This window comes from Nanorana parkeri, unplaced genomic scaffold (assembly GCF_000935625.1).
Source record: "Nanorana parkeri isolate BGI_ZX_2015 unplaced genomic scaffold, ASM93562v1 scaffold834, whole genome shotgun sequence".
In the NCBI taxonomy this organism is placed as follows: domain Eukaryota; kingdom Metazoa; phylum Chordata; class Amphibia; order Anura; family Dicroglossidae; genus Nanorana; species Nanorana parkeri.
The window spans coordinates 352,550-366,681 of NW_017307102.1; the positions used below are offsets into that span (position 1 = coordinate 352,550).

The 14,132-nt window shown below is 46.6% G+C and overlaps 1 protein-coding gene across 1 annotated transcript in view; it reads right to left on the reverse strand.

The window, feature by feature from the left end:
* PKN3 (protein kinase N3) overlaps positions 1-9,917 on the reverse strand; it is a 28,265-nt gene extending 18,348 nt beyond the window's left edge. Inside the window, exons 1-6 of the mRNA XM_018565322.1 lie at positions 9,752-9,917; positions 9,371-9,653; positions 7,114-7,268; positions 3,115-3,378; positions 1,557-1,767; positions 1,287-1,466 (exon numbers count right to left, since the gene is read on the reverse strand). Coding sequence (XP_018420824.1) covers positions 1,287-1,466; positions 1,557-1,767; positions 3,115-3,378; positions 7,114-7,268; positions 9,371-9,641 — 1,081 coding nt within the window. The 5' untranslated portion in view covers positions 9,642-9,653; positions 9,752-9,917. The remainder of the gene's footprint in view (positions 1-1,286; positions 1,467-1,556; positions 1,768-3,114; positions 3,379-7,113; positions 7,269-9,370; positions 9,654-9,751) is intronic.
* Between the last annotated feature and the right edge of the window lie 4,215 nt (positions 9,918-14,132).

Sequence of the window (14,132 nt, forward strand, 5' to 3'; positions counted from 1 at the left end):
TAACATTGACTAGTTGCTGACGGCCACAATTCGTACGTTCAGACCCAGATTTTCGGCTGACAGTCCAGCCTTTAAACACTTTAACAACAGCTGCTCTTGAACATTTAACGAATTCTGCTGTTTTGCTGATACTCGCTCCATGGCTCCGAGCGCCAACAATCATCCCACGTTCAAAGGCTGTTAAATCGCGTTGTTTACCCGTATCTTCAGAAACAAATCACTTCTACTGTCGTGGTAAACAACCTGCTTCCCTATTTATAATGGTCTGGCCCTCTAGCAACTTCAGCGCAAAATTATAGCTAGTTATAGCTAATTTGCCTACAAATGTCAGGTGGTCATAATGATCTGGTCACTCAGTGTGTGTGTGTGTGTATAAATATAAAATTATATAGAAAATAAAATATATAGATATAGAAATATAAAAGCCCAGTCATCAGTTTAGCGTTATCCATGCATATTGGACTGAGAATTATTGCTCTCACTCTGGCGCACACGGCAATACTTGACATTGGTAGCGCAATCGTCATTTTTGTACGTAGGTGCACCCGACTTGTGATTCTGTTCATATGCGCTACCCCTAGGGTCACCGTTCCACTTTAAAAAGGAGCTATTCAAGCACACATGGCTTTAATAATGAAATAGCCAATAGCGGGCTGGCTATTGCACCCTCCCCACTGCCCATCAGCAGAGGCAGGAATTAAAAGGAGAAAGTTCTCCTTCAGGTCCATCTCTGCTGATGGATAGCAGGCAGTGGGCGGATGCAATAGCCAGCCCGCTATTGGCTATTTCAAATTGCAATAGCAAACTGACTATTGCACACACCCACTGCCTCCGAGCCTCTCCGACACGTCCAGCAGAGCCGCACTGTCCTGACCCGCCCCCTCTCTGGCATCTCCGTCTGAGTAGCCGTAGCACCAGAGCATCGGTATGTGTCCCTTCTGATGCCTGCTGCCACTGCCGATACAGGCGGGGGAGAGCAGTGGGATCGGAGACGACACGGACTGTAGTAGGGAGGAGAGCGGCAACACAGAGTCCGTGCGGTGGCAGGGGATGGTCGAAGCAGCTAAGCAGAGTTGCAGCGGCGGCTGGGGCGGAAGAGGAGGGAAGGGGGCGCTGGGCACTGGTCAGAGTTGCGGTGGCTGGGAGGAACGGCTGAGCACTGAACAAAGTTGCGGTGGGCAGGCTGAATCAACTAATCGGAATTAACTAATCGATAATGAGAATCGTTGACAGCGATTCTCATTATCGATTAGTTGTGGCAGCCCTACTTCTGAGCAATGACATACCAGAGAGCTCATCTGTCCTCAGATAGCGCCCCGAGCCTCCTCGTCCATAACCACTTCCTCCAGCTTTGTAGCGTGTGAAGTTCTTTGTGTCAGGGCTGCCGTGAGTTGAGGCAGCACGAGAGCGCCCTGGGACGTTTTCCAGCAAGCCTTGGCAGCCCAAAAGGTGAATCTCTAAAGTTCCTGTAGAAGAAAGAAGACCAGAGAGGTTCAAATATAAATCCGTGTTTTAAACTGGTCTACTTTGTACCTGTCCAGTTACAGCCGAGATACCTGTGAGTGCAGTGGCCTTGATAAGGGACGTTAGGGACTGACTGGGACTCTGGTCTTTACCGCATACTCCCCCTGAAGATGGAAAACACTGCAGATCCTGCTTTATTTGCTCCTGCTTCAGATGTCCTGGGGGCAGCTCAGAAAGACAGCGCTCAAGTGATACACGTAGAAGGTCAATCTTCTGGCAGGATTCATACAACCTGGACTGAGCCTGGAGAAAGAATAAAAAGCATCCTCATTACATTAAAAGAGCCGTTTAGTAAGTAAAGTGGACCTAGCATCAAATAGATATCTCCACATATATACTTCTCTCCACATGGACAGAGCGATCTTTGTTCAAGCATTCCCCCCTGGACAGAGATGCTACTTCAGAGATGACACAATCGTGTACATGCTGGTGCCTGTGCAGTTCGTGTTCACAAATATCTGACACAGATCAGTTATCTGCTGCAGTCTCTCACCTTGTGATTTGATACAAAGTTACAATGTTGCAGTCTGAACATTGGAGGGGAGAAGACTGAGGCCTACAACGGACTGATGGCATCATCTCAGTCTAGGCCAAGTCACTGGAGCTCAGAACTGTTTTTTTAAATAATAAAAAAGGTTCAACTTTGCTTTCATTCATCCTCGAGAAAGGGGCAAACATAGGGCGATTCACTTGGTTAATCATCTTACTTGACTCTTCCTTTCAGAGATGTCTACAGATCCTGACAACTATGTTTTTTTGGAGGTGGAGGAAACGGTCACACTTTCTGTCCTCTTTGGCCTCCCCTGACTCGTGACTGCCCTCTCACACCGTTTGAAGGAGAATGTACAAATGATGGTCCTTCAGTTAAAGTTCTCTCCTTCTGCTACAAACCCATTACTCTTTGCAGACCAAGACTTCTACTCCCCCTCTCTTGACAGATGGGAAAGGGACCTGAACATATCCTTTAAACACAAATTAACACTCTAGGCTCCTCCTATTGTCTCTTAAATCCTGCATTACCAAAAAATATCAGGAATCAGGTTAGAAGACACTCACCCAGCGGTACAGGACTCCCCACATGCCAAATGCTCTCTATCTGGATTCTCCTGACAGATTTGGCGGTGCGGCTCCTCCCCTCCCCTACATATATATTGGTCATTATGCAAAAATTCACCTATTTTACCATTCCCTCTGCTCCGGCCTTTTTTCTACTCCACCGCAACCACTTTCTCCCCACGATCCCCCCCGCCCCCCCTTTCACTCTCCCCTTGGGATGCCTGTGCCGCTTCTTCCACTCTTATGCCCTATTCCTATCCCCTTCACCCTTCCTTTTCCCTGTTTCTTCTATTATTTTGCTCAGGTCCATTCCACCTACATGTCCAATTGTCCTGGTCTAAGGAATGCTGCCTCTTTTCATTTGCAATAGCGGCACATAAAAGAACAATTGGATTTTCCACACCCAAGATAAGACAGACATTCTCCTACAACATTAAAAAAGTAGACATTTTTTCAATATGTACAGGGGAAGAAAAAAAGTATTTTTTCCCAATTACATAGATAAATCCTAAGCGATGCACAGCCCCACCTCACCTCAGCTAGAGCCCTGCGGTCCTGCACTTTGCGGCCACCTAGCAGCTTGACCACGTTCTTGGCGCCTTCAGCCACAGCTGCTTCAACGCGCAAATGGTGCCTCAGCTCCTCCACGCGCAGCTCCAGGGGTGAAAGGGTTGAGTCACTGAGGTCAGTCACGGAACCCGGCAATTGTGTCAGTTTCACAATTTGCATGCGAAGCAATTCGGTTTTTATCCGGGTGTCCTGAAGCATCTGCTGCGCCGTAGCCATCAGCTTCCTGTCCTTTAAAAGATTGCAAAGATGTTAAGGGTTTACTGCTTTCCCCATCAAAGAGAAACTATAAAATGTTTTATGGATAAACTTTGTTTTTAGGCATGCACAATTTTATAAACTTTTACTTTTTTCTTAATTTGCATAACATTTTCATTTAACAAAATAAATATGTATTATACACTACATCCATGACAGATAGCTAGGCTTTATAATAGGAGGAAATTGGTTGATAGTTGAACTCTGGGGGAAAACAAATATTTTAGAAACCGCACAAGTAAAAGTAAGTTGAATAGTAGGAGTATGAATGATGCTCACTATAAAAATCATTCCTCAATAGAAGCTGGATACTACTCACAGCATTGTATTTTTTACCTCTGCAGGAGATGCAGCTGCCATAATAAATACCCACCCCCTCCTCTCTCCTCGCCAGATTTACAAAACGCATTTTTGCAGAATTCTGCCGCAGTTCTTTCAAAATAAATAAAGCCATGCCCTCCGGCCGCACGGCACATTATACCTGCGGTCCGGTGCGATCAAAATAGTGCTTGCAGCATTTTGATTGCATCGGACCACAGGCATAATGTGCCTTGCGATCCCGTGGACCCGATCGCATTGCAGCCAGAGGGCGTGGCGATGGTGCCATTCACTTCAATGGCCCGCCACGCCCCCTCCTGCCCCACAAAAAAATGAGCCGACCGCAATGCAAGGCACTGCGCTCTGGCTAGAATCGGACCGGAACGCACTGAATCTGGCGTGAACGGGCCCTAAAGCTCGGGAACAAAATGGTTGATGGCAGAGAGAGGTAATAGCTGCGAGAGAGGGACAAACAAAAAAAAGGTACGGATCAGGAATAGAAGGGATTCATAAAGACAGCTGCTGCAGCATTAAACGGTTTAATTGTGGAGATGCAAGTTCGCAGGGAATTGAAAGTAATCAATTTCAACACATAAGAGGACTTGCTACAAGTGTGGGGGAAAGGCTGGTGTTCAGCTTGAAGCCATTAGATTAGTATGACAGCCAAGCAACTTTCATTTTCAGAAGGAAAGACCAGCAGATGCAAACTCCATACTTCTAGTAATAGTTTACCATAATGACCTGCCTAAGATAACAGCCACTGTTCCTGTTCCTGTTAACGTACAAATATTTACACGTGTGCATTTTAACTGGCAGCTGTGAGGCAACAAAGACAATCCGTATTTCATTTACTGGTTGGACATGAGACACTTCCACCTGCTGCCTACTACAGATCTATGCAGATGCTGGAAACCAAATGTCCTTCAACAGATACCGTGTGTTTCCCCGAAAATAAGACACTATCTTATATATTTTGGGGCTCAAAAAAAACACACTAGGTCTTATTTTCAGGGTAGGTCTTATTTTTTTTTTTATAATGCACAACAATTCACACGTATTCATGTACAAAAATATGGTGATCAGGGGGTGCCATAACTTTCCAAGAGCAATTTGGTAACCAATCGCTGGCCAGAATGAGCGAAGCGCACTTTCACTATGGATTCCTCACAGGCGGAGTGCATTTGGTATCACTCCGCCTGTGACAGGAGCCGGCGCTATAGAGGAAGCATCGGCTTATGCGGCTCTGCTCCCTCCGGTGCCGCCTCGCTTACTCTAGCGCCGTTGGCACCACTGATTCTCTCCTGCCTCTCCCGCGGCTCTTCAAGTTCCCCCTTATGCCACCACCGGCCCTGGGAATGGTCACAACTAGGTCTTATTTTAAGGGTAGGTCTTATATTTTAGCAATTCCCAAAAATAGCACTAGCTCTTATTTTTCGGGAAACAGGGCAGTAGTCGGGCTCAAGAAAAAACAAAAATGTAATTTTCAGCCATTCTGTAGCTCTCCTCGTGTGCGTTCACACATTACTGATAAGGATATGTTTGAATGACAGACAATTAGCTTTTTAGTGGCAACACCCAATGTCTTTATCTGTGTATTTCCAAGTTCCTGTTTCAGAAAACCATCAGCCCATAAGACCAGTGCATTTCTTTTATGAATAATACAATGGGGGCAATTTATGAAGGGGTTTACGACAAAATGTTTTGGGCGCAAAGACCAAAATGTCATGCTAACTAACCGCAAAGTTTTATCTCTGTTATGCTGCGCTTTTATTTATTTAAAGTGTTCTTGTCAGTCCCCGTTCACACCTAGGCTTTTCGTCACTCAAGCCAAGCGTCACAAAATGCTCAAGACAGGGAATCCCATTCATTTTTATGGCACAATATATATTTAGACATTAAAGACATTTGAAAAAATGTGTATTGCTTTTAATGCAAAGCTACAAAAAACTAATCTGTTATTAATAAAGTGAACAAAACCAGAAGTGTTTACATAAGGTTTAAAAAATAAATAAAAAGAGCTAAAATACTTCCACTGGGTAAGGATTTGCTAGTGGCTCTTACCTTGGCTTTGTAGTAATATACTGTACATGTGGCTTTATTAAGCTGGCCATACACCTTACAACCATCGCACGACTTTCGTTGTGCGATGGTTGTGAGGTGATTAAAATTTCGTACGACCTGCCCATCTTGGACAGGCAGATCGTACTTGCGATCATCGAAAGCCCGCTCCCGCTGAGGGGAGGTCTTCCGATGAATCCAATGCTGAGCGGGCAGTGTGCACTTGCGCACACCGGCCCGTGCGGCTTTCGTCTTCCGAACACGCTACCAACCCGATGAAAATCGTACGATTTTCGGCAGCTTTTCCAGCGTGCTAGGAAGACGAAAGTCGTGTCATCGTACAGTAGATGCGGTCGCACGCTGCTCATACACCTGCCGATTATCGTACGATGGCGGGATCACCCGCGATTATCGTCCGATAATCGGCAGGTGTATGGGCACCTTAACAGTATTATTACATTTGTTTTGAATTCTCCTGGATAATATTGCTTCAGAGTTCCAGTTCTCTACGTGGACATCTATTTAAATTTCAGCCAGTTCTTGATGAACCTGCCGAACATTTGCACAGTGGGTGCTGCTGTCAGCACCCTTACAGCGAGGATCCCTCAATCAGTCGATTGAAGAAGACCGGTTGGAAAATCTTCGAAAGAACAGAGCCGGCATCCGCTGTCACAATACGATGAAGACAACGGGGGATTCCTCGATCAATGCTCAGAAGTGTTGATGGAACAATCTGTTATATTTTCCTTGTTCAGCCGGCTGTATGGGCAACTTAAGACACCGATGCTTGTGTAGTTTCTCCACCGCTTTCTCCACTTATAAAGGGCACAGCTGCCAACACCATTTTGTGAATGGTTAAGTGGTGCTGGGAAATGACAAAAGTGCCATTATCTAACTGAACATCAGCACTGACGTCCAGGAAAAACTAGCGGGCCAGACCGATATAATCCCTACTACTTGCAGCATGCTTTGTGAAAAAGGAGCACCAACAGCATGACCAAAAACACAGAGGACAGAACAAAGTGACAGAGAGATGAGCTCATCAGTCTCCTTTTTGTCCGCTCACTCTGGATTGGATGGACAAAAATACAAATCTCTTGGCAGGCAAAATGGCTCATCTATGTATTTCATCTGTGAATTTAGGTGGTTACCTGGGAGTTTAGCTTTAAGCTTATTTACCACCAAGAAACAGTCTCCAATTCATGAATATATCACACAGATTAATATAAAAAGGTATTTATCAAAAAGGATACAATACTGAAAAGCAAACATTGCCGTTGTCGTGAAGTGGTTATACGAGATCAGCTTTGTGGTAGACATGCAGTTACTCACTTTAAAAGCTCCGCTGGAGAACATCTGTATTATATTCTCTGCTCCTTGTTTCACCTTGTGTTCAATATGCAACTGTCTCTTTAAGGCTTCCACCCTGCGCTGCCTTGGGTCTTGGCTTTGATCGAATATACAGGGGTCTGGAGACACCGTGCCATCTGCAAGAACAGGCACCCTTGGTTAATCTAAGGCAATCAGAAGAGCAATACAGGAACCACAATTGCTGAAAATGCTAGTTGCCTGGTTGAGTCGTCATCCCAAAACAAGCAAGGAATGTGGGGAGTATTATAAGGAAATACATCTGTAAATATGAAAACCCCCTTTAAGGATTTCACTATTTCCCAGGACAGATCTTTACCAGGAAGTAGAGCTAGAAGTATGGGGGCTGCAATCAGGGCTGGATTTCCCCCAAGGCCAACCAAGGCCCGGCCTCGGGGCAGCAGGGAGTTTTGGTGCAGTAACACTTTTAATAATATAGTCCCCTTAGCTAGACGTATAGTTGCTTGTCCCCTATCCAGTGAGATACCACTGACTAGATTGCACAACCACTTGGGCAGCAGGGGTCTGGAATTCTCCCGATGCCCGGGCACGTGGTTAGTTTTCGACATTTAGTCCTGCTTTGGGCAACCAGAGCTAAATGTACAGCGGGGAAGCTGCCACTTGTTTTATGCAAGTGATGTCGGCGACATTGTATGCAGCCTGCAGGTCTGCCATTCTCCATGGGGGGAGGGGTTGGTGGGTAGGTGTGTGTGTGGGGGGGGGGCGCCTTGGGGCAGCAGAGAGCGTAAATCCAGCCCTGGCTGCAATCAATGCAGGCTCCAGGGCTGTCATACTGGTCCCAGCTTCACTGGCAAGTCACAGACCTTAAAGAAAAACTGTCCTAAAAGAATCAAACACTGAGGCTGCTGTTTCTAACCTCTCCTTTTGAAAATGCTAGTTGTCTGGCTGTCATTCTAAACCTCCTGCTTCGATATTTTGGGTCGTTGGCCCAGAACAAGTGTGCAGATATGGACTTCTGGCATTTCTCTGACTGTTCTGATGTACATACTTGGTTCCTTGTCACTGCCTCAGAACATACTTAAGCCAGAGGTTCAGCATAGCAGCCAGTTAGCTAGCAATTTTAGAAGGTAGTCATAATCCTCTCACGCAAGCTTACCTTTGAAGTATAACTGATTCTTATAGTCCCCTCTGCCCAGAGCCCACCTTATACCTTCCTATCCCCAATCCAGTGCTGACTAGATTGGACAGCTGCTTGTCAAAATGTCCCCGTCCTAGTCCGCAGATGTGCTCCGTACTCTTCATTTATTCCTATGGAGCTCTATTGGAACCAATGGGAGTGCACAGTACATGTGCAGGCCCAGCCATAAACATTTTGACAAGTGGTTGTGCGATCTAGTCAGTGGTATCTCACTGGATAGGGGACAAGCAACTATAAGACTGGCTAAGGGGGCTATATTAGAAGGGTTACTGCACCAAAAGTGCTGTTATACATTGAAAAAGCATGCAGTCAGTGAAGTCCAAGCTGCTTCCTGGTCTGCGGCTTGCCAGGTAGTGAAGTCAGAATCAGAACGACAACCCAGGAGCCTGCACCTCAGTCTTGCGCCATATACAGGTCCATTTAAAGGGATGATGTCCCAGACAACAATGCAAGAGGCCTCTGCTGCAAAGCTCCATTCTCTCTGCTGGGTTGTATACCAGTTCCAGGGCAGTGACATCACTTGCTTCAGCTTCGCTACCTAAGAACAACTATGCAGCACAAAAGTCAGAGAATGACGGAGTCTATCTGAGGCTTCTCACACAGGTTGCCCTTATGACAAATGCTCTTTGAAGGATACCTGTGCCGAGAGAAATACCGATACATCCCTCCTGAAAATGCTAGATGCCTGGCTGTCCCTGGCTTTAATACTTTTCACGCTGCTGACCCAGAACAAGCTTGTAGATTAGAAAGTAAGAGAGAAGTGAGAACTCCTGATCTTCATACTTCTGAGTCATGAATTTAAAGAGTACTGAAGCCACTGGATTAGAATGACAGCCAGTCACCGGGCATTTTCAGAAGGAGAGGTTGGCAACTAGGGCTGCAGCTAACGATTATTTTCATAATCGATTAGTTGCCCGATTATTTTTTCAACTAATTGATTGGTTGTATTAAAAAAAACGCTCTAATAGTTGCCAACTATTCTCATCATCGATTATTATCGTTTTAGTCGATTAGTTGTTGCAGCCCTATTGGCAAAAGTCCTTCTACCCAAACCCCACGTGCCTTGCTTGGCATCCTTCTCCATGATGACGATCCTCCCGTTAAGCTCCTGCAGTCGGCGGTGCAGCTCCTGTAAGCGGCGGTTGGAGGTCTTCAGCTGGCTCTCCACATGGCTCTGATGTTTCTTGTCCGTGGACACCTTGCGCAGGTTCTCCGCCCCCTCTTTTATCTTCAGCTCCCTCTGAATCTCTCGCTTGAGCTGCTCCCTGGAGTCCTCCAGCTGCTGCTGGAAGCTGGGATCCAGCAACTGCGCCCCCCCGTTCCTGAATTCCATCCTGAGACCGGCCTGCAGGTAAAGAGAGAGAGAGAGAGAGAGAAAGGGTTAAGTCCAAAGGAGCGGTACCTAGAAAGAGCCAGGCAGGTAACTTGTGAAACTTGACTCACGGAAGCACAGACTGCGGAGAGGCACCTGCACCACCCTGTGGAAATGTAAACATACACGGCTGGGATTTTCTAGAAATTAAAGTGTAACTTTAGAGTCCTCCCGATGCATTGTCATAGCGGGAGGGGGGCACAAGGTGGGATATTACAGCGGCAGCTAAGGGAACAGGAAAAAAAACCCCGGAGCTTTGGGAAGCTTAGCAGACGGATCGTCATTTCCTGGAATTTCTTCCTGTTACTGGGCACACCGCTGACTCAAACAGTCCGGGACAAAATCCAGCCACTGCGTGACATACAAAGCGCCAGTGTCCAATACGCAGCTCTACCTCCACCTTAGTACAATGGACCTTTATACATTACTTTTCCTATATTAAAAGGGACTTAAAATAAAAGTACAAGCTGGAGCATGTGTAACAGGTTCGAAAGCCAGTAATAGATCGTAGAGAAAAAAAAAAAATGACTTTTGTATTCCTTTCATAGAACTATGTTTTTCCCCATAGTTCTCTTAAGAGGCATGGGAGGACATAGACTAGCTCAGTATATCGCGAACTACAACTCGTGGTATACCGAGACCGCCGCAGCCGGGACGGATCCCGACATTACTGTCGAGATCCACCCAGCTGCGTGACAGCTGGTTCTGCCTATCTAGAGGCAGAGCCAGCTGTACCCGCCCCCTCCCCCGTCCGTTCCTCCAGTCAGCGCTGGATGATGGGAGCAGGGGGGGGGGGTTAGTCCCTGCGGGGAGCGGTGACTGACAGTCACGGCTCTCTACAGGGAGGTGATCAAGAAGTGAGCGAGCGACGGTATCTTTCATTGTCACAGGTCGGCTCGAACTATGAGGATGAGTGATTTTCACTCACCTCATAGTTCTCCTTCAAATACAATTCAATCTAATTCTACATCCAGCTAGCACAAGTATCTAAATCAATCTTAAAATCAGCCTCCTGTCATCTCTCCCAAAGCAGCGCTCAGACTAGGAGGGGTAGCACTAAGAGCTAATCAGGCTTAGATCCATGCACAGGTACTGACAGATAACGTGCCGATAGGAGGAGGGAACAGAGTGAACACAGTTGATGACTATTATTGTGCGGCTGCTCATTCATTGTCCAATCAGCAGGCGAGGAGGTGGCATCTGTATCCCTTAAAGCAATCTCTGAGCAATTAAAAAAAAATAAAAAATTAAATGAAGCCACAGCAGCCTCATCAAATAAAAAAAAAAAGCTCTGGACTGCATTATTCACGTCACCACATCCAGATTACCTCCAGACCAGACTGTTTCTGGACCCAAAATGCATCCTTATGCTATTTCTGGCCTCTGTTCCCACCAGCGCAGTCCGTTCCAGATCAGACCAGAAAAATACTGCTTGTCCTATTTTGTCCGGTCTGGAATGCACGGGAACGTATGGCACGTATTGGAACGCACCTGTAAGACCGTTTTAAGCTAAAAAATAAATACATTTCTAATCGCAGCAAAATCGCGGTAAAAACGCGGCAAAAACACAATGCACTGTTACAGATCTGATCCGGAAATGGTGTGAACCCGGCCTCAGCCCAGAGCTGCCCCTACATGACCTCTTCTTCACCACAAGAGTTCTCAGACTTCCCAAGTTGAATGACATCCAGTGTCACTAAACCCAGAAGACAGAGGACTTGTGTCACGGGCCCTCCCCCTTGGGGACATCACCACGGCATCCTCCATTCACTGTATAATGATGCAGAGAGTAGCGTGCATGTCATGATGTTAAGGCTGCTCTCTGCATCATCGAGGACTGCCCACGGCCGAGAGAAGACCAGAGGGAAAAAGAAGCCAGTCACATGAACAGTCTGAAGACTTTGCAAAAGGCCAAGTATTAAACGAAAACCCTAAAATACATGATGGGGACCTCCGTGGGAGAGGAGAGCGATGGGAGGGTCGAGCTTGGAATTAGAATGGGTTGTCACCTCCTGGCTGTGCTGTCTGGCAGAGGTGTATAAAGAGTAAAGGACAAAATGCCAAATCCTTTGGCAGATAAAACAGGTCTTATGTGAACTTCAACTGTGAATTTAGCTTTAAAGATTCAGAAGATCATAACAGAGACAGAAGCAAATTGCAACTGTTTCTAATATATAACTGGCATTAATTTAGGGTTTCCATCTACTGCATGCTCATAATATCTCAATACATGAATGTCCATCTCATTGCCACCAATGTAAGGATTCTGTCAGTGGCTGCTCGGGTCTTTAAACACACTCCCGGCTACATCTATTCTCTGATCATCCCTCTAGTGAATGGAAGTGATGAGCATTTTGTAACTTCCGGTTTCAGAGCTGTCACTTTCCAGCTTGTAAGGCCATGGAGGAAGCTAACCAAGCATGATGTGTGCATATTAGCTTCAATTGAGTGAAGGGGAGTTACTAGGGGTCTGACATCTCATTAAAGAGCACCTGTCGCTTCCATTGTGCCATCACATGAGGGCTTATCAGCTACCTCCGTGATAGCAATATAGTGAAAATAAAAAAATAAAGTTTAAATAAATGTAAGTTTAATATAAATCAAAAAAACATTAAGGCCACCCCCCATATACATACTATACCGAAGCTATAGAGGGCCATCATTTATGGTATCATAATTTCATGGCCTGTAAAGGCTTTTAGAGCATTGTCTATGGCCAATTTAGGGTACCGAAGTGTTTTGCCATCTTTTAAGGCTTGACATGTTTGGTATCGATTTACTCGACGCAACCTCGTCTTTTATATTTTACCAAAACAATTGGGTATTATATTGTATTTGTAGGCACTAAAATATTGGGAATTTATTTTTTACTGTAAATCTGAGTTTACTCAGCAAAAAAGTTGAAGCCGACGGACCCAATGCAGAACTACTTAGCGTTCTAGAGCATTCTCCATATCAGTGGTTCTCAACCTGTGTAACCTCAAGACCCACATTTGTCCTTGGTCATTAAGTGGTGACCCAAATTGCGCTGCAATGGATCGCAGTGCGGGCTGCTGTGCTATGACGGAGTTCCTTCCATATGTGCATCCACTTGAACAGCTTCCTTGCCCGCCCTATAGAGGTGCCGGGAGTCAGATTGTGATGTCACTCCGGTCCAGGCACCTTTACAGCAGTGGTTCTCAACCTGTATAACCTCAGGACCCACATTTGCCCATGGTCATTAAGTCACGCCCCAAGTTGCAACCGCATGAGAATGCACGACTAGGCAGTACCGCATGTTCCGGCGCAAGCGATCAAACTGTGGGCAGGAGGTGTGTTTGGGGTGCCATTCAAATGAATTGCAACGCACCTCGAACAGTAGGTGTGATTGCGTGTTAGTTTGCGATTAAAACACTGACAGACACACACAGACACACACAACCACAGACACACTCACACACACATTCCCCAAAATTTTTTAGGGGTTCAGTGTGGGCTGCTGTGCTGTGACGGAGCTCCATCTATGTATATGTACATTGCTTCTAAAGCTCCCTTGCACTCCCTGTAGAGGTGCTGGGAGCCAGAATGTGATGTCTCTCTGGTCACGCGAGGGAGCTGTAAGCAATGCACGTATGGATGGAGCTCCCTTGTGGCCATACCTCCAGCCCATCCCACCTCAAGCTGACACTCGGCGTCGGACAGCATATTTTGAATGGCTGTTCGGCACAAGAACGGACAGTGCTGCACTATGGGGAGGCAGAGGAGCCTGTCACCTAGTGCAGTGGAAGGCATGAGGCGACCCACTAAACATGGGGTCGCGAACCACTTCTGGGTCACGACCCACCAGTTGAGAACCAAGGCTCTACAGGGTAGGCGAGGTGAGCTGTAAGCAATGCACGTATGGAAGGAGCTCCCTCGCAGGCATAGCCCCATCCCATGGCAAGCTGACACTCGGCACATGGCAGCATATGTCGAATGGCTGATTGGCGTGAGAACTGACAATCCTGCGCTTGAGGGAGGCTGAGGAGCCTCTCACCTAGAAAAGTGGAAGGCATACAGGGACCCACTGAAAACTGGGTCACAACCCACTTTTGGGTCACGACCCACCAGTTGAGAACCAAGGCTCTACAGGCTACGCGAGGTGAGCTGTAAGCAATGCACGTATGGATGGAGCTCCCTCGCAGGCATAGTCCCATGCCATCCCACGGCAAGCTGACACTCGGCACAAGGCAGCATATGTCGAATGGCTGATTGGCGTGAGAACTGACAGTCCTGCGCTAGAGAGAGGCTGAGGAGCCCCTCACCTAGAAAAGTGGAAGGCACACAGGGACCCACTGAAAACTGGGTCACAACCACTTTTGGGTCACGACCCACCAGTTGAGAACCAAGGCTCTATATATTTCAATAAAACAGTCCTATAGAAATCCATCTGCCTGTATACGGCCGACTCTCCTAATGCAACGCATGTACACT